General features: G+C 37.4%; 2 protein-coding genes across 2 annotated transcripts; one reads left to right on the forward strand and one right to left on the reverse strand.

Moving 5' to 3' along the window:
• Positions 1-1275: 1275 nt before the first annotated feature.
• Positions 1276-11219, reverse strand: eif1axb (eukaryotic translation initiation factor 1A X-linked b). Its single transcript, XM_088072141.1, has 7 exons — positions 11051-11219; positions 9665-9748; positions 5539-5642; positions 5281-5331; positions 4281-4362; positions 3298-3389; positions 1276-2670 (listed from the first exon to the last, which is right to left on the reverse strand). The coding sequence occupies exons 1-7, from the start codon at positions 11064-11066 to the stop codon at positions 2665-2667; spliced, it is 435 nt and encodes a 144-aa protein (XP_087928267.1). The 5' UTR covers positions 11067-11219; the 3' UTR covers positions 1276-2664.
• Positions 11220-12290: 1071 nt separating this feature from the next.
• LOC148186096 (uncharacterized) lies at positions 12291-18855 on the forward strand. The gene is made up of 2 exons (XM_088072140.1): positions 12291-12555; positions 13842-18855. The coding sequence occupies exons 1-2, from the start codon at positions 12529-12531 to the stop codon at positions 14958-14960; spliced, it is 1146 nt and encodes a 381-aa protein (XP_087928266.1). The 5' UTR covers positions 12291-12528; the 3' UTR covers positions 14961-18855.
• Positions 18856-20139: the final 1284 nt, after the last annotated feature.

Genomic DNA, 20139 nt, shown 5'->3' on the forward strand with positions numbered 1-20139 from the left:
TAAGCCGCCATGCCCCCCCCCCCACCGCCATTCACGCTCACTCACGTGCGTTCAATTGACGTCGCTCGTTTGGCTCGTGCCAGAGTGCACGTGCCAGGCACAAGCGAGGCCCAGCGGGCGGAGTTACGTCATACTCATCGCAAATTGAGGCAGGCTGCTGTTGTCATGCAATATCTGGGTCACACACACACACACACACACACACGCAGTGATGTCAGCTCTATAAATAAATACATAAACTATTTCAATGTCAACAAACCAGCATGAAAACAATCATAACCACATACTGCATGTCAATAGTGGAATAGAATTACTACAGTACTGAAGTACAAATATAGTGCAAAATACTTCTACTCCAATACACATCAGGGGATAATACTGTATTTTTTACTTCACTATACTTAATCTGACATCTTAATTAATCAATTATTCACTGCACAGAAAATTATTTGGCAGTCTTTTTTTAATGCAAAAACATTTATTGGCTTTTCAATTTTTTTTTGTATTTTCTTTTCATAATTTTGAGATTTGGATTATTGTTTGGACTGAAATTATATTTGTCACCAAGAAACTAAAAAAAAAAAAATCTACTCTCTTAAAATTTACATTTCTACATCTATGAACATTTAAATTGGTTGTTACCAATATTTGGCATTTTACCACCATTTTAAAACAAAACTGACGGGAAGTTTTGAAAATACGTTCAAGTTTTGTGCAAGGCAAATTAAGCTTTCTCCATTTTTTAACTGTAATTTTGGTCAGTAGCTAACCTGACAAGGGTCACAGAAAAATAACAGTATGTTACATTTTTAATAAAATGTAACGTGTAAAACCTGAAATAGGAGTTTGTTTTAATTTGCATCACAACCCGTCAACTTTAAACGTCTTGTGTGTTGGAGAATCCAGAAAAAAATACTTATTCTGTTTAAGAAATCATTATCTAAAAATGCCATCATAGTAGAAGATAAAGTCAGTGCACACAGAAACAAACAGATCACAGGTCAGAGGTCAGAGGTCACCGACAGAGCGCGGCCATGGAGGACATTCAGAACTTTGCTCGAGGACACATCTGCTAATAAAGTTTTTTCAGTCTTCCCCCTAATGACAGAAATAGCATCAGGACAGACATATTGTGCTCCGTCAACACCCTGCGGCCCTGGATGTTCCTCTAAAAGTCAAAAGGTCGCTTCACACTTTACTATAAATAAATCTCGCCACCTACAGACCGGCAGAGGAAGTGCGTGTAGCGCTCCAAAAACCAAAATGTCAGGTCAGTGGAGTTAAGATCTTTATTGGAAACCCAGCCTTCAAACATCATAGTACATTTTTTTTATTAATTCAGAGTTACAGCAACAACAGCGACAGGGCCCATTTGGTTCAGAGCAGTGGTTCCCAAACTGAGGTGCCGGCCCCCCTCAGGGAACACGGGGTAGTTCCCAGAGAGGAGTCAAAGTGGGGAACTAATAAACTATCCGTATATCTGGTTTTCTGTAAGAGTGGCTGCTCTGATCTGAGGTTTTACAGGTGTGTGTGTGTGAGTGTGTGTGTGAGAGACGGCGGTGGGAAGGTTTGGGAACCGCTGGTCTGGAGAGACCGTGAGCGAGTGTTGACGCCACAGAGCGAGCAGCGAAGAGTTCAAAAACAGAACATGGAAACACAAACAGACAGAAAACACAAAAAAGGGAAACAATAGAAAAATACATTTCGAGTCTTCTTTTTGATTTCGGGGGAGCGGGATCGCCTTCATTAGGGCCATGGTTCAAAACGAGCAAATAGTTCATCGTAACACGGTGTCAGTGACGCTAAGAAAAAGAGCCGAGTGTTATTATTAATCTTTCTTTGTCGTCGATAAACAGCTTATAAACTGCCTATAGGTGTATGAGCTGATCTACAGGCTGCAATGACAGACTGCCAAAGGAAAAGACAAACTGGTTTATCTTTTTATTGACGAATCCAGAGATTCTGTACTTGTCGCTAAATTCCACATAGTGTGAAATCAATATAAATACATTTTCAAAAAGATGCCGCATGAGATATTTAGCAGTATCGGCTACAGCTTCTCCTAAATATTGAGTGTTATTCTGGCAATAATATTCTTATTATAATGCAGGAAAGAAAAAAGAAAAAATTCAGTGATGGATAATTTGCCGTTTTGTTGATGTTCAAAGCAAAAAAAAAAAAAAAAGGTGAAAATCTAGAAATGCTCCAGATGTTCATCCTAAATATGATGCTGGTGATCAGCCTACTGTTGATTCTCCAATCCAACCGCATGAAGGCAAACCGTCTGCGTCATGGTTCAGTCACCAGGCGGCCTGCTGCGTCGCCTCCAGCTCTACGAGTGAGAACTCCGACTGTCGCACTAAAGCGGCATCTCATTTTCATTCATGTCAACGAGGAACTCAAAGTACTGGTGTCGGTTTTTTCCTGTTTTAACCCCCCCTATGTGAAATGCACTTAAAATTTCTCAAAAAAAACAACAAAGACGTCTACTGATGGTTAACAAACTGGAATAAATTGAAACATACTGTATATCGATAAAGTGTATTGGATTGGCATAGGCTGATCTTAATAAAAATAATGGTTATTGGTGCGTGTGTCGGCTCAAAATATCCCAATCGGAGCATCTCTAGTAAAATCCCACCTTCCCCCTCCGGTAGCAGGTCTTTAGATCTGAAAAGAGTGCAAACAGAATTATTTCAATCATTTCTGACAAAGTATATGCAATATGTTGCTTTGAAACATGAAAAAAAATTGTTTTGATTTCTTTTAACAACAAGCAGAGGAGAAGATGAGAATCTAAATAACAAATAGCCTAAAAAATGGCAAGAAATTAGTAAAGTTACAAAAAAATTGCCTAAAAATAAGAAAAAAAATTTCAAATGTGTAAAACTTTAATATGGTTTTGAGAACTTTATTAATGTATATTTCAGAAGAAGGGGAAAAACCCACTACTGTCTTTTGTATTCTTGGAATTTTGCATTGCATGTTCGAAATAAAATGATAAAATGAAAATAAATGACTACTGGATTATAGTTATTGGTATACTGTCCACATTTTTATACATTAAATTAATCAATTTTAAAAGTTGCAGTTCCCCATCTTCCAAAATCCACCTTTTCTCAAACACATCTTCCACAATTCTTATTCTGTGAGTCATTTTTTCCCGTAAATTTTACTTCTTGAATCATATATTTCCATTTTATTAATTAATCTGCCATATACTGTGTTTTGTGGTGATCTACAAAGCTGCAGGCACGATACCCGGGAATAGTAAATGTTAAAATGAGAGGAGCTTACATCATCGATGTCCTCATCATCGTCGCCGATGTCATCGAACTGGATCTCGTCGTCGTCTCCGGGACCGAAGGTGTCTGTCTCGTTGATTTTGGCTGCGAGAACAAAGACGGAGGAAGTGTTAAAAAAGAAAATATGAATAATAAAAGCAGGAAAACATGTTTCTGCGTCACTGCGATAATCTTGCTGCTGAATGTGACTTGTTAAATGTGATTTGTGAAATACTGAACGTTAGAGGTCAAAAATGATGAAGCTGAAGATTTCTGCTGTTTAAAGTCAACAACTGCACGTTTTATTTCACCGTTTTTAAAACCCGTAAATGATGCAAGAATCGAGCAGCAGTGATGTTACAAACAAACACGGAGGTTTGAACTGAAGGAAATCTCTGTCTTCACCGTCTCACCTGTCTCACCTGTCTCACCTGTCTGAGCTGGACACAGCGTTTACCTTTAGACACAGTTTAACACTTTTCTCGTGCTGCTTCTGGATGCTATCCACAAGTATTTTTAACTTTCGTACCCCGAGCAAATTGATGCCAATTCTTTCAAAAATGTGGGATAAAAAGACAATAAGCAACTTGATGAGAAATGTTTCAAAAATAAGAAAGTTTAGAAAATTATTTTTAAAAAAGTACGGGAAAAATGTCTATATGGAAAAAAAGACAAAGATAGAAAAAAGTATATTTATAATTACTTATTTAAGATAGTTAGAAAATAACCATACATTTTTGAGCACTTTTTGGAAGATCAGTTCTTTGTTTTTTAAATATTTTTCTAATTTAATATTATTATTATTTATGTATCTATATATTAAACATTTTCAGGTAATTTTCTAGTATTTTTTACTAATTTCTTACAGATTTTTAGATTATTATTTTTTCATTGCTCATTGGCTTCTTCCCATGTTTTTGAAAGAAACGGGTTTCAAAGGTTTAACCAAACATTATAAGTGAATTCCTGGAGTTTTTGGGTGTCGGTTTAACTCACCGTGCTCTGGCAGCTCTCCGTACGCTTTCAAACTGCGAGCCTCGTCTGCGTTGTACTTGAGGATGACGTCGGCTTTGTTGTCCTGAAACACAAGTTGAGGCAGCACAGTTTTTAGGTTAAAATGCGTGTTTCAGTGACGGGAGGTAAACACATGAGACCAAACGTGTGTTATCTTCAGCTGACCCGACTTATTATACAAGTGAAAGACAGCTATCGAAAATGCATAAATGTAAAGTTATGGATAAAATGATCATTATAGCTACACAAAAAGTTTTTACACAATGAAAAGCGTCGATGCTCTGCAACAGGTTTTAATGATTTGTTATATGATTTTTTTGACAACTATGTCAGTAACTGCTCCTTTAAGAGCACAAAAACCCTTAAAAACTTGAATGCTGTGCTGTATGATGTGCACCCATGTTGATGCCAATAAAAATCTAAATTTAATGACTGTCCTAAATTAACGGGGCTTCAGGCACTGAGAGGTTTCATCTGCAGCTGGATTTAAATCCTGGCTGTTCAGCAGAGCTAAACATTTGCACTCAGAGGGTTTATCCCAATACATTATTCATTTGAACAATATGGTTGGTTTTATAATATGTAAAGTAGAAACGGAAGTTTGAGCGGAGGCAGAGACTTTAAATGCTCCTCAAGATGTCGTTCTTGTTTACTGCTTTGTCGTCTCTGCCAGAATTACACGACAAGAGGGAATTTACCAAATATTGGGCTTTTATTTATTATTTTAAGGATTTTGCTGGGCCCGTTTTGACTTTTGGAGTAAGTATTTTGGCTTTCATTATCTTGAAATGTGACCATCTTCATGACTGCCTTTAAAATACAATCACTGGAAAAAATGAATAAAAATAAAACAAAACAAAAAACTTGTTGGTTTAGAAATGTCTTTCGGTTATTTATCTGGAGGACAGCGTCGAGGTTTTTGTGACGTCCTCACAGCGAGGGTCAGCACAGCGCCAACAGTCTGATCTGAGCCTGAACACACCTGGTAATCTCTCAGTCCCACCAGGATGATGTCCGACGTGTTAATCCAAACCTAGAGGGAAACAAAAGAAAACAGAGATTATCCCGCGTCACACGGCGACACACACACACGGTCAACTGAGTCCACGCTGCCACATTAACGGTGACTAACTGACCATTGAGAACACGCCGATTCAGCATTACGTCAGGAGGCTTCCTGTGTGTGCCGGTGGCGGTCGAGGGGGTAAAAGGTGCGAGAGGACGGTCGGGACATTCCTACCTTTTTCCGGAGTTTTCCTCTGATGTGGCAAAGCCGCTTGGTTCCATCAAAGCACATGGCCTCCAGACGTCCGTTCCCCAACATTTTGATCACCTGAGCGTATTCTGGAGGACACAAGACAGCACAGGAGCGGTGACCCGAGGTGATCAGGGACAGAGATCGAGACATTTGCTTTAAGATTTAAGATTTCTCTTCTAACAACAATACAAAGACACCACGAGGCAGTACTTAAAGATTGAAAAACACTTTTAAAAAGTGAATGAGGTGACAAATATATGAAATAAGACACATAATATACATAGTTAACAGGGTTTCCTGCTCTGCCTCGCCTGAAATAAACCTTTTTGGATGTCTGATCACTTTTTATCAAATATAATATAGTAAGACATTCAGGAAAAATGAGCATTGGTATTTCATCACACAGCAAAGGCGACATATTTCATGAGTGAGGTGAGTGTTTAAACTGTCGCCTGGCAACTACATTGACGGGCAGCTCTTATCACATTCCCTACAGGGATAGATCATACGGACAAAATTAAAAACAGTATTTATGAGCAAATACCTTCATAATACAACAATATTGTATTATATTGTATTTTGACAACATATTTACACAAGTAAAATGGATATAATGACTAAGTGGGTAAATGCAAATAATAGAACAGCTAGAAGAGTCATTTTACTGTAAATGCAGCCTTCAAAACCAGGAAAAGACTTACAGTATCCAAAATCTAGGACAATATCTACTCTTATAGCACCACCACAGATATATTGCTAAGCAGCCATAACCAGTTTGAGGCAAACCCTTTCATTTATTCAAAAAAATAAATACGTTACAGACAGCATTCGTATTCACGGGTCAAAGCTACAGTATCTGACAACTTACACAATTTTTCCTGCAACTCTAAAAATATTTTTTCACAGAAAAAAACAAGAGGAGGTAAAATGAGCAGAGAGATAGAAACAGAAGAGGCCTCAGCATCGCTGGTGTCTGAATGGGACGTTTCTAACATTGTTTTACGGGAAAAAAAGGACCAATATAGAAAGAGGAGGACAGCTTTGGCCTAAAATAGGTTTTAAATAACTTATTTTTAAAGATTTTTATTGGTTAAATGGGCTTGGATAGCACCTTTCTAGTCTCAACACTACACGTCACAATCACACACTGATGGTCAAGGCTACAATACAAGATGCCACCTGCTACTCAGCTTAAACATTCACACACACACACACACACACACACACACACACACACACACACACACACACACACACACACACACACACACACACACACACACACACACAGCACTTTGGGGCTCGGTATGTTGGCCTGTAATACTTCAGAGGACAGTTCATCTGTGCTGCAAACTGAATCCTTAGATTTCTTCTAAAGTAATGACTGAAATGTTTACGTTTCATCGTAACTTTCGTTATGATGCAGTAAAATTTGATGCAAGTTTGTGTTCAACGTGGTGCATTATTATCTTAACCCTTTGAAACCTGGAGCGACATCACTTTTCATGATTTGAGAAGCCTTTCACAAATATTTAAACCTTTGAACTCCGAGCAAATTTGTGCAATTTCTTTAAAAACATGGAGAAAAAGGCAATAAGAAACTTTGTAAGAAATGTTCTGCAAATTACAAGAAATTAGTAGGTTTAGAAAAGTTTTTTTGTTTGTTTTTAAAAAGCTAGGGAGAATGTCAAGGGAAAAAAGAATAAAAGATAAAGAAAAACTATTTTATAATTATGAATATTACATATTAAAATTATGTTACAAATTTAATATATTTTCAAGCACTCTTTGCAGGTAATTTTCTTGTACCTTTCAATTATTTCTTGCTTTATTTAATAGGTAATTTCATCATTCATTGCTCACTGCCTTCTGTCCATATTTCCTGATATTTTTTTAGAAATTAAGCCAATTTTCTCTAGTTTCACAGGGTTATTAAATGTACTGAAAAATGTATGAAGGAAATTATTATTTTGTTGACTGAAAAATCTGCTTGGATGATTGATTTTTTTCGTCTACCAGCTGCGAGTCAAAAGGTTAATTTCGGACACTGATTGCATGTATTCGTTTCGTCTGTGGTGTACCGCTCTGCTGTCATGGCGACTGTGTAATGCTGTAAAGCTGATTGGGTGTAGCACGACTGAAACTTCCCTGTGCACGCAGTAAAGTATATCTTATCTTGCATTTGCAGACAATGTAATACATGAATATAGAAATAATTATATGAAGGTTCTGTGACTTTCCTAATATTTTTAATTTCTGCTCTCAAAAACACAGTGCGTGTTAGATAAGACCCGCCTTCACTACACGAAGGTCTTCCTCACACCAGCAAAGTCTCCTCCACACACTCGGCTCGCCTCAGAGCAAACAGGGATTTTGGCAGCACTGAGCGCTGCAGTCGAAACTCTGAATACTGGTGAGTGGAGGCTGATGCTACCGTCTACTGTCTAGTGAGGCTCTCTGCAACAATGTCTGCAGCACGTGAAGATATTTATTTTAAACATTACTGCTGAATTTATATTTCTGCAAACATGAGCTCAATGTTGTGCAAATTGTCAGTTTCTGTCCCAGCATCCTGGTTGGCAGATTATATTTCATTTCTCATTGTCCCCAAAATAAAAATCTGAGGCTCTTATAATTTGCAAAGCCTTCCTTTAACCCTATGATTTCTTTTTAATGCTATACACTACTGCTATGCTAAATACATAATTCTCCAAACGTGAGCTGGATATTGTGCAGATTGTCCTTTTTAATTTTGCGTTTGCATCATTTTTGGTATTTTTGGTGGTTTGTTTTATTTCTCTTGTCCTCCTCTTTTTCGACAGTTCTTAGAAATGACATCCTCTTCCTCTCTCATGCGGATCCATTTTTAACGCTACAAACTGCTACTTAAATTACTTCTCACTGAAAAATTAACAATGCAAAGTTTGATCTATAACTCTTCGTGGGTTTATACACACATAATCATGACTGCAAATGTCCGTTAGGTTTAGTATTAGTACATATTTTCTGTATATACATTTAAGTAATAATATCCCTACTGTTAGTTTCTTTTTGTTTTGATAAATATCTTTGTACTTTTTCTATTTAAAATAATATTTCAAATTCACAAATGGAAACCTGATACATTTTTGGGAGCTGCAATTATTCTGTTCACGTTGAGCATCTACTAATAAAACAAATCTTTGCCAAAAAAACAAAAGTTTGATCTTTTTGCAGCTGTTTAGGTCATTGTCTCTTCAGATGTCAGACTGCAGCAACAGTAATTTATTATTCATTTGCCTTCCAAGTACTCTATTATTAATCAAATACGCTTTTAGTTTATAAAATGTTAGAAAATTGTGAAAAATGCTCATCACAAATGCCAAAAAAGGTTTGTTTGTTCCAAAGTGTACAAATATACAGTTTACTGTCACAGAGGAAAAACAGAAAATATTCATAATTAAGAGTCTTGAACTAGTGCAGGTTTTCCACAATTTTATATTATATATTTTATATTATATATTTCATATTTACACACTTTGCAACTCAGCACATTGTCTATATAATAATTTCAATATACACACATTAGTGCTAATTGACTATTACTGTATTTAACACTTAGTGTTTAACACACTAACATAATCAGCATATTATACACATTTTATTTTTAAATATTTACATACTACTGCTAATTGTTTATTTTTATTGTATTTAGATTTTTATTTACTTGTGCAGGTACTTATTTCTATATTTGAAATAGTTATATTGTAGTAATAGTTAATTGTCACAACTGTTTCAAGTTAAATTTCTAATGTTTGACTGAGTGTTACCCTGAAAGCTCTGCCTGCGTTTCAGTTTCTCACCAATATACTGACCAGCAACAACAAGAAAACCATAAGGACATTTCAGTTACTACAGTTGACCCAAGTTGATGTAATCAGAACTAATATAAACAGGTTTTATTTTGTGTCCTGTATTTGGCTTTTAAAAAGTACAACTAAGCACACACCCTCCAGCCAAAACACGGCTCTTAAGTTAACAGACTTTGGTGTAACTCTGTCGGCAGCATTTGGCTCTTTTGCCCCCTAATCAGCTGAAAACTAAACCCGGAACCAGAACCAGTACTCACCCTGTCCGTCCTCTTTGAACACCAACTCTCTCTTCTCAGACTCATTCTCGTTCTTTCCACGTCGCCGATTCTTTCCTCCTTTACCTAAAAACAGAGACGGGAAGATGTCAGGAAATGTTGTCCGTACATATACCCCATTATTGAATTTCGAAGCTTTTATGTATCTTAAAAAAAAAACAGTTACTAACAAGGTTCACACTATTAAAAATAAACAAAAGACAAAGTAGAGCTAAAATGTGATAAAATAAATTCTTGGACCTGCAAAGGTTTATACTATTAAAAGTAAACAAAAGAAAAAACTTAAATTAAAATGTAAAACAAATTCTATTCTTAAATATAAAAAGTTCATAGTATTAAAAATAAACAAAGGAAAAACTAAAAGTAAAATATAAAAAATAATTCTTGAATGTGCAAAGGTTCACAGTATTAAGAATAAACTAAGGGAAAGTATAAAAGATATATATCATAAAAATAAATTAGTTGATGTGCAACGGCCTAATATTTAAATTATTTAATAAATTTAAAAAAAGAGAAATCATCGTCCCTCTGTTTAAAAAGTAGAGTAACAAAATAAGACACAACACTGAGCTAATTTTTGTTCTTGTTGCTCCACTGTTTTTTCCTCACAGCTGTCTGAAAGCACAGAAAATATACCTTTTCTGTTACTACTTAATACACCTTTTCCTGATTAAATCGCATACTTTCCCCCTAATAACACTGAACCAGGACTTTTCCTGGTGAAAGAGTATTTTTTAAATGTTGTATTATTTCTTTTACTTGAGAAAATGATCTGAATACTTGTTATAACTCTGACTGAGAACACTACAGAAAATAGCGTTTGACAAAGCAGAAGCTAACATTTGCTAGTTCGCCAATCAAACTGATTCTAGAGACGTAACTATCAAAATAGATCCTAAAATGAGTTTAATAATCAGGTACAAGGTTACCTGGTGTTACATGGTGTTAATTTAGATTAAATCAAAGTGGCAGATGTCACGGGCCACACCGGGGTGGGGTTTAACTAGCTAGTTAGCTGTGTCAGCTATCAACGGTATTAAACGGTAAAGTACGTTAGCTTTTAGCCGGCTAGCAGGCACAAAGTGTTGAACAACTTTATCTAGATTAAACTAATCTCATAATAATCCCAGCCGAATTCTTGTTTAGTGAGTCGCCAAGGCGCAAACATCAATAACAAACTTTAAACTCTTGTGGATTTATCTCCAAGATTTAATTAAGTATTTCTCCATAAACCTAAATAGATGTTTCGTGGTGCTAACTAGCATTAGCTGCTCGGTGTCACGTTTTCACTGCGTGTGTCTCCGCGGCGGGATCGACAAGACAATTAACACTGAAACGCACGTTAACGTCTCACACTCCGTCTCTTACCTTTATTTTTGGGCATATTCTATCACGCCTCGATCACGTTAATCCCGCTCGGTGGTAACGACTCTCGGTTAAACGGTGACCGGGAACAACAGTCGGTGAAAGCGCAGATAAACTGACTGAACGCCGCCAGAGGAATTAGCTAGTCACCGCTCATTCGCTCCGCCGGTCTGCGCATGCGCCTGCAGAGACATTCAAAACTACGTCACTTTATTGTAACAGGTGATTGTTAACAGAGACAATAGCCTGGAGCTAAATATCAAAAAATATACTTAAAAATCGTATTTTAAACAACTATTCAGATATTTTATTGCGAAAATACTGCAAATCCTGGCCAATTTCAGAATAATACACATTTTATTTTATTGATGCACTGATGTTTTAATCACTTTATTGCTGTAGTTAGTAAAGGGGGAGCTATTTTTGATTATTTTAAATACCACTGAGTATTAGTAAAATCTATATCACGTCATACTTTATATTTGATTTATACATTTAAGGCTAGTGATACTTGCTTTACTTGGGGGCCACTTTTGCAAAATTATAGGAGAGCAAGGGCCAGCTGTAGCAGCCCCATGTAGGATTTTAGGACATTTCTAGTACTTTCTAATGTTATAGGACTTTTGGACGTCTCAAAGACATTTTAAGGATTTTTAGACATTTCTAGAATTTTAGGACGTCTCTAGGGAGTTCAGGATGTTTCTATGATTTTAGGACATTTATAAGACTTTCTGATGTTTCTTGGACTTTCTGATGATTCAAGGACTATTGGACATTTCTATGGCTTTACAGCATTTCTATGATTTCATGAGGTCTCCCAGATTTAGGACATTAGGGTCCACTGGCACTTTTTTATAAAGTTCTGTTTTGATTGGCACGTATGTATGCTAAACCACTTTAATTTTTATTGTTAATTAGAAAATAGTTTGGGGGCCACATAGCAACATACTGGGGGCCAGATTTGGGCTGTAAATTGAGTATCACTGGCTTATAGGAATAAAAATGCAGGACATTAACGCTTAATATAGCATTTTCACACTGTGATACTGCTAATGTTACTTGGGTAAAAGCTCATTTTCCACCCATAAATATATAATATATTTTACAGTAGTATTGAAATGAGTATTACAGTATTTTCCCAGACCCGGTGCAGTGCAGTGTTCCTCCGCACCACCAGGGGGCGCAGGTCGCTCCGCTGCCCGGTTGTTGTTTACATTTTCCCGCAGAGAAGCGAGACATTTTGGGGGGAGCGGAGCTGCTGGATCACATCGAGACCCTCCTGCAGCGAGCAAACCTCAAAAATCCTCCGTTTCTGGACATTTGGATGTGCGTTTCAACTCTCCGTGTTAACCGATAAATAGCCAACTGGTGTAAAGTGAAAAAAATTACCCAGAGTTCCAGCTGCTAACTTGTAGTCCTGTTAGCTGCCGTGTTGCTAAGCTAGCTGTAGTTTTGTTTGCAGCTAACGCGGTTCGGCAGTGATGGCTGACTCCAGCAGCAGACTCATGGTGAGAACTTTGACCCAAAAACACTGAGACAGTCCTGCTTCTCCGAGGACAACAGGAAACTAAACATTACACGCGTTATTTATGTGCTTTGTACCGTTTCAGCCGCCGTAGAATGTAACTAAGTACATTTACTCGAGTACTGTGTGTGAGTAAGTCAGGCCTACAAATGTGAGGTACTTGTACTTTGTTTGAGTATTTCCTTTTCATGCTGCTTTATACTTTACTGCTGTACATCTTATCTAAAGGCTCGGGTTAGTTTTCAAATTAAGAAAAAAAAACACGAAAAGTTCATTTTTTCCCTTTATTTTCTGAAGAATTTCGATTTAATACTTTATTTTATATCTTAGTTTTTCCTTTTGTTTATTCCTGATACTGTGAACCTTTATATTTATGTTTATTTTTCTGCTTTTTCTTGATACTGTAAACTATTGCACATCCAAGATTTTGTATTATAACATTTTAGTTTTATTTGCTGTTTTTTTATCCTCAAGAAAATGAGCCTTTGCACATCGAAGAATTCATTTTATTTTATAATATATTAGTTTTATTTTTTCCTTTGTCCATTTTTAATCCTACTAACTTTTCCATGTATTATATTTTAGTTTTAATATTTTAGTTTTCCTAATACTATGAACCTTTGCTTATCCAATAATTTATTTTATTGTTTTTTTTCCTAATATTGTGAACCTTTGCTCATCCAAGAATCTATTTAATTTTATTATATTTATTTTATGCTATCTTTTGTTTATTCTTACAGCTGTGAACCTTTACACAGCCAAGATTTTTTTTAAGTGATAATTGTTTAAATCTTTTATTTTTAATACCAGGAGCCTTTGCATGTCTAAGAATTTATTTTATAATATTTTTGTTTTATTTTTTCCTCTGTTTATTCTTAATATTGAAGCATTGCACGTCCAAGATTTATTCAGATTTTATAGTTTTTTTCTTTTGTGTCTTTTGTTTATTCTTAATAATGTGAACCTTTGCACATCCAAGAATTTTTCATTTTCAGTTTCAAACAGTATTCTATTTTTATTTTTTCAATATTTTGCACCTTTGCATGTCCAATAATTTATTTTATAACATTTTAGGTTTTATTTATCCTCTGTTTACGCTTAATACTGTGACGATTGCACATCCAAGAATCTATTTTAGAATATTTTAGTTTGATTAACTAATCATTTCAGCCCTGTCAGCAAAACTTTGGGTCTCGAACGACTCTTTGAAGCAGGAATTTAACGTGTTTGTGCTGTTGGATGAGAGTTTTTTTGTTTGTCTCGTTGTAGACGTCTTACGAACACTCAGGTGGGCCTGCAGGAAGAGTGACGTCGTCTTCGGTCGTGTCCGGAAATGGAAACGGGTACGACGCGTGCGGGATGGACCAGATAGCAGTGGTGAGAATAGACGACTCTCACATGGCGGAGCAGCAGTCTGATGTCGGCGGGAAGCTGAAAGACGGCGCGCAGTGCTACGAGATGGAGTACATGATGCCTGCGGACGAGGCGGCGGTGGGAGAGGAGGAGGAAGACAGCGTTTACGTCATCGAGTATTCAAATCCCGAAGAGGAGGGAGAGAGCTACAAGTTCACCATGTCCTTGGACAGATCGGCCCCGACCAAAAAGCCGACGGTCAAACAGCCTCAGGTGAGAGAGAGCGCCAGAGCTCCGTTTCCCGTGGCGTCCAAACCGCTCAAGCCGGCGAAGCAAAGAGGAAAGGGGAGGAGGAGGAAGAAGGCGCAGGCTGCGGAAAAGGAGGCGAAGAAGTGGGAGAGCTTGAGCAACCAGGAGGTGCTGAAGCACGGACAGGACTACAAGGAGCTGATGGGGATGAACTCGGGCTCGGACAAACGGGAGCTGGTGTGCACGCTGTGCCCGCCGCCCGGGAAGTTCTTCAAGCGAGCGGCGGGTCTGGCGGTGCATTTGAAACACATGCACCTGATGGAGGGCAAAAAGACCTTCTTCTGCACAAACTGCAAGCAGACGGTTCGCACTCAGATCGAACTGGACGCGCACACGAAGCGCCACGCCAACCAGGTGGCCGTCTTCACCTGCCTCCTCTGCGCGGAGGAGGCGGAGAAGACGGGCTTCAAGGGGTCCAGGTGGGGTCTGAAGAAACACCTGGAGACGGAGCACCCGGGCGTCATCCCGCGCTGCGGCGTCTGTAACAAAGGCTTCAAGTCGCTGGTGTCGTACCTGGCCGATCAGTTCAGGCACGTCGGCGTGTCGCCGTACTACTGCGCCCTGTGTCAGATCTACGAGATGACGGAGAGAGGGCTGAGCGTCCACATCAAGAACCACAACAAGAAGAACAAGAGCCAGCAGCTGCAGGAGTCCGACGGGATCAACCTGCAGGCGCTCGAAACGCCCGCCAACGCCGGGTACGCCACGGACGAGTCCGACTTCTGACCGGTGGAGTTTCTGTGGGTTTTGAGACTAACGCGGCACGAGCTCAGTGACCTCCTCTCCGTCAGACTCGTCTGGCAGTTATGCATCTTTGACTGAACTCTGGACGCAGTTTCAGTTTTGGTTTTTTATTTCGCCTCAGGCGTCACGTGTCGAGGAAACAGTTTTGGTAACGGTGGCTTTGAAAGAAAATTGCGGGGTTTTTTTCACAACCTGGGTCTTATTTTTGTATTTTTCATCAAATCCTCTTTGATGTTTTTACATATTTCTCATATACATTTATCTTTTTTTTTTTTTTTAATTTTATTTTATTTTTTGCCTTTATTTGATTGGACAGATTAGGTGTGAAAGAGAGGGGATGACATGCGGCAAAGGGCCAATGCCGGAATCAAACCCGCGGTCGCCACAGCCCGTGTACATGGGCCGCCCGCTTTACTAACTGAGCTACTGTTCGCCTCAGACTTCGCTACATTCGGCGGGCTTCTGGCGAATAAATCAACTACAAACGATCCCAAATTTACAAGAAAGTCGATATTGTTGAACCTCGTTTTCGTATCACACAGAAGTTTAACCCTTTAGCTCTCAGAACGACACAAACACAACTTGCCAAAAAAACGTCCTGGTAAATCTTGTTGAAAAAAGTCGACAGGGCCGACCGCTCGACACGTCGGTCGGGAAAAAACGGCAAAATGAAAGTCTGTTAAGACTTTAAAGGGTGACTGACTGAAAGTTTAAGATGTCTTTTGTTTGAGCAAAAGTCCCGAAGATATTTAGGAAAAAACTAAAAAACATCCGAAATGAGCTGAAACCAAATAACTTTGGATGTTTTGAATCAGTTGCAGTTTGTGTTTTTTGTTGTTTTTTTTCGGTTAATTCTGACGTAAATGAGACTCAGGTTGTGAAAGAAGCAGGCGATCGTGCTGTATTCGTTCTTCTTCGTTGGTGTTGTGAGTGGGCGCGCGTGTGTGTGTAAATACTGTATATTCCGTATTACTGACGAGGTTTTGCAGGAGCGTTTCGGTCGTCCCGAGCGGATCATGTGACGTGGTGACGTTTACATGCAGGCAGCTTTCTGGGCAACATTTGAAACTGAAATCCGTCTTTTTTTAATCATCTCAGTGTGAATATTAACCCTTTATAGACGCTTGATAGCAGAAACGTTTGAATCTGCAGTCGGAAAAACAAAAATCAACACTAACACGTGCAAAAGGGGAATACGGTATTTTTTTCATGTTTTACTGCAAATCATGTTTACTTTTCTGACATTTTTCAAATCACTACACAGCAAGTTTTTGTAATGTTTTAGGCAGCATGAAAAAAACTTTATTCATCACAGTGAACATGGAGGCTTCTTTATTTTATTTTAATTTTTTTGTCAAAGTTAGATGACTGTTTAAAGATCTGCTCATTCGTTGCATTTAAGACACGACGGAAACTGCTTTAATGCAAAATGCAAATAGTTGAGATGCTTTTTTGTTTGTTTAGATATTTGTTTTCTGGTGTTGATTTTCTCAAGAAAACTCATGAATTTTAATGCTTCAGTGGTTAAATCTTGCTCACTTTACGTTCGATATTTTCTGAGCCGAATTATTCACAGATGACTCTTCCTCTCCAAAACAAACAGACCGGCTGATTTAAACCCGTAAAAACCAGAAAAAAGCAGTTTCACATTAAAAGTCAGTGTTTCTTAAATGCGGTTTGGCAGCAGGAGCCGAGCTGCTGCTCACGTTCGCTCGACTCGTTTCTCTGATAACTTTGAATCCAGACGCGTGATGACTGAAAATCCTTCATCAAAACAGAGTTTAAAAGCACAGAGATATGAAAAGTGCATCATAAAAATGTGGCTTAAAACTACACAAACGCTCGACAAAATGCGTCTGATTAAAATGACAGATTTCTTTGTCTTTAAACATTTTTGGAAAATTTGAGGTGATAATTACACAGCTGGAGTACACTGGTGTTGGAGACATTTTAATGCCAAAAATACATAAAATATCTTTTTAAAAAAACTTAAAGAATATTCTAATTAGTCCTAAATTTCAGCTGCAAGAACAAAAAAAATGACTTCAAATTCCAAAAATCGAAGCGTTATGTAAAAGGTCGTTAAAGTTTGTGCCAAATGTTCATTGTGATGCATTAAAGCTGATTTCAGTCGTTAAAATAAGTTAAATAATAATGAATTAAAGACCGTGTGATTTGCAGTAAACGGGATGAAAATGAAACACTACGATCCAGGTCTCATAAAAAGCCTGCATGCATGTAAACATCATCACTGTAATAAAAAAAAAAAGATTTTTGGTGCTTTTTTTAAAAAAAAAACTTATTTACAGAAACACTAAACAGTATTTTCTTCAGATGTTTGAAACATTTCTGGAGCTTTCGATCACATCTGATGATCTTCAGCTGATCTATTGCTCAGTTATGAAAGTGTGCCAAAAATGTTTTTTTCAAACGTGCAAAATAAAATAAAAAAGGAATGACAGGACGAGAATATCGTCAGATCTGACCCATTTTAAATTTTATAAAAACATAAAAAACCTTATTAAACAAACTGTCCCACTTTTTACCTCAATATTCACACTAAAACAAAGAAACGCTTCAGGAAAATTAATGTGAGTGAAACACGAAATGAAAAAACACTTTTGGGTGAAGTCACGTGACGTGATGAAAGCTTCGGAGCAGAGCGGCTGCTGAACTGAGAGATTATTCTGTCAGTCCCAAAACACGACGACAAAGACTTTATTAGAAAAGTGAAACACTGATGAGATTATTTAGTGCAATGGGAAGAAATTATCTTCAAAAATCAAAAAATACCAAAAGCTTAAAGATATTCAGAGTGGCATTAATCATTTTTGACATTTTAAAGGTTAAAAAAACTACTATTGAATCGACGAGTTAATGAAAATAAATAATCGGAGGATTGTTGCTCAGACTTTTTGACCCGTGAATCGGATCGTGTCTCTTTAGGACTCCCCGACACGATTCATTCACGATTTTTTATTCTGACAATCTTCAGGAGGCAAAATGAATTCATGTGAGACAAAAAGCCTCGATTTTTTTAAATGAATATGATTATTATTTCAGAATGGTAAAAAAATTTTCAATTTTTTTGTTGGTAAAAAATAAATTTTATTTTTGCTGAAGTGAAAAGATTTTACCTCCTAAAATCTGAAAGTGGTCATAAAGTGTTTTTTGTTCTCAGATTGTTTAATTGAAGGATTTTTAGAGGAGGGGGTCAAATATTCGATATTAACTCAGAAATTGACAAACAAAAACATTAACTATGATATATATATATATAGATATATATATATATATTCTTTGTTATCCCTCTTTTTATTTTTTGACCCTAAAGATTTAAATCTGGATCTTGTTAGGGGCCGCGCCCTGCAGATTGGGAACCACTGAGGTTGATTTTGGGGACCGTTAATCGATGTGTTAAACAGGAAGTGTGACGACGCATTTTCACTAAAATCTGCATCATGTTAACAGTTAAAATTAATGAACACATTTTTATTTTTGCAATCAGTAGGATTTAAAACGTATCTTTTATAATAAATAGAGTTAGTAAAACAAATAATTTTAAAAAAAACTAACCTTGAATGTTTTACTTTTGGAGGATGAGAAAAGTATTAAAGGTGCTAAAAAAATCACCAAAATATCAAACAAGTTTGGTGCAGAAACACTGAGATAAATTTCAATCAGTTTTATTGAACATTTAAGACATAACATTTTTTATTTTTTATTTTGAAGGTGAAAATATTTTTTGTTTTGGAAAAAAACCTTTGTGATGTATATTTTTTTTGTTTTTTATTCTTTACTGTAACGGTTTGTTTCTGACACATTATACTTTTGTCTTTTTTAATTTTCTGACATCATTAAAGGGAAACGCCACTGATTCCTGCTGTGTTTCACTCGCTTTTGTCTGTCGAATGTTCAAATATTATTTAGGTTTGATAAATACTGCAAGACCAAAATCAAAAACTGTTAATATGATAATAATATTGATGGTATTTGATGACTGATCAGAAGAAAATTAAACATCAAATTATTATTGATCACCTCCACATTGTGACGATATCGTCGGGCCGACTTTTGCTGCTTTTACACGTGAGAATTATTTTAATAGATAATCAGAAATACTTTGTTGATCCTTGGAGGGAAATTTTGGGGAACGACCAACACATTGTCATCCATAAAATCATAAAAGGTTAGTTCATAATGTTGCCAATAAAATGATAAAAACATCACTTTATAATGTCCAAAAAAATAATAAAAACTTAAATTTATAATGACCAAAAAAATAATAAAAACTTCAGTTTATAATGTCCAAAAAAATGATAAAAACAAAAGTTTATGTCACCCTTAAAAATCATTAAAATGTCACTGTAACACGGCCTTTAAAACCACGAAAACACAATAATTATAATATCCACAATACTGGAAAATTTTAAAAAATTATTATTATTTTGACTGGTTTTAGCTTTTTTTTTTTTTAAATGGCAGCGACCGTCCGTAGAAATAAAGTGTTTTTTGTGTGTTTGGTAGTTTTGGTAGTTTTGAGCAGCACCTACCAGAGCTCAGCACACTGCAGGTCTGCACTCACTCTGCCTGTTTCCAGGTCCTGGACCTGTCCGGGTCCTGGTCTTTGGCTCCGGCGAGTCTCTCTGCAGACCTGAGTGTCTGTTGATCGGTCTGAACCACGCGATGAGGAAAGCAGTTTCTCAGTCTGAGAGTCCTCGTGGGACCATCAGGTTCTCTCTTTGACCTTCTCTCCTGGTTGCTGCGTTTGTCTGAAGAGTCCTGCTTGTTCCAAATTTCCTCCGTTTTGGAAAGATGGAGACTTTTTCCCAAATCTGATCCTCCACAGACTTCTGTCTCTGAGCTCTGCAGCTGCCACCTCACGGCTCAGCGCCTGTCTGCTGTGACTCCGTGTGCCTCAACGAGTCACCTGCAGTCAGCTGCATGATCACAGGTGGACTCCAATCAGCTGCATGATCACAGGTGGACTCCAATCAGCTGCATGATCACAGGTGGACTCCAATCAGCTGCATGATCACAGGTGGACTCCAGTCAGCTGCATAATCAGAGGTGGACTCCAATCAGCTGAATGATCACAGGTGGACTCCAATCAGCTGCATGATCACAGGTGGACTCCAATCAGCTGAATGATCACTGGTGG

This window comes from Plectropomus leopardus, chromosome 21 (genome assembly GCF_026936395.1).
Source record: "Plectropomus leopardus strain MGB_pleo_1.0 chromosome 21, ASM2693639v1, whole genome shotgun sequence".
In the NCBI taxonomy this organism is placed as follows: Eukaryota; Metazoa; Chordata; class Actinopteri; order Perciformes; family Serranidae; genus Plectropomus; species Plectropomus leopardus.

What these genes read in the sequence shown, in the direction of transcription:
- eif1axb (XM_088072141.1), bottom strand. An exon ending in GTTCAAAGAGGACGGACAGG is followed by an intron (nt 5,643 to 9,664) that starts GTGAGTACTGGT and finishes TGTGTCCTCCAG; the next exon opens with AATACGCTCAGGTGATCAAA. An exon ending in CGGAGAGCTGCCAGAGCACG is followed by an intron (nt 3,390 to 4,280) that starts GTGAGTTAAACC and finishes TTGTTCTCGCAG; the next exon opens with CCAAAATCAACGAGACAGAC.
- LOC148186096 (XM_088072140.1), top strand. Translation starts at nt 12,529, where the DNA reads ATGGCTGACTCCAGCAGCAGACTCATG. An exon ending in ACTCCAGCAGCAGACTCATG is followed by an intron (nt 12,556 to 13,841) that starts GTGAGAACTTTG and finishes GTCTCGTTGTAG; the next exon opens with ACGTCTTACGAACACTCAGG.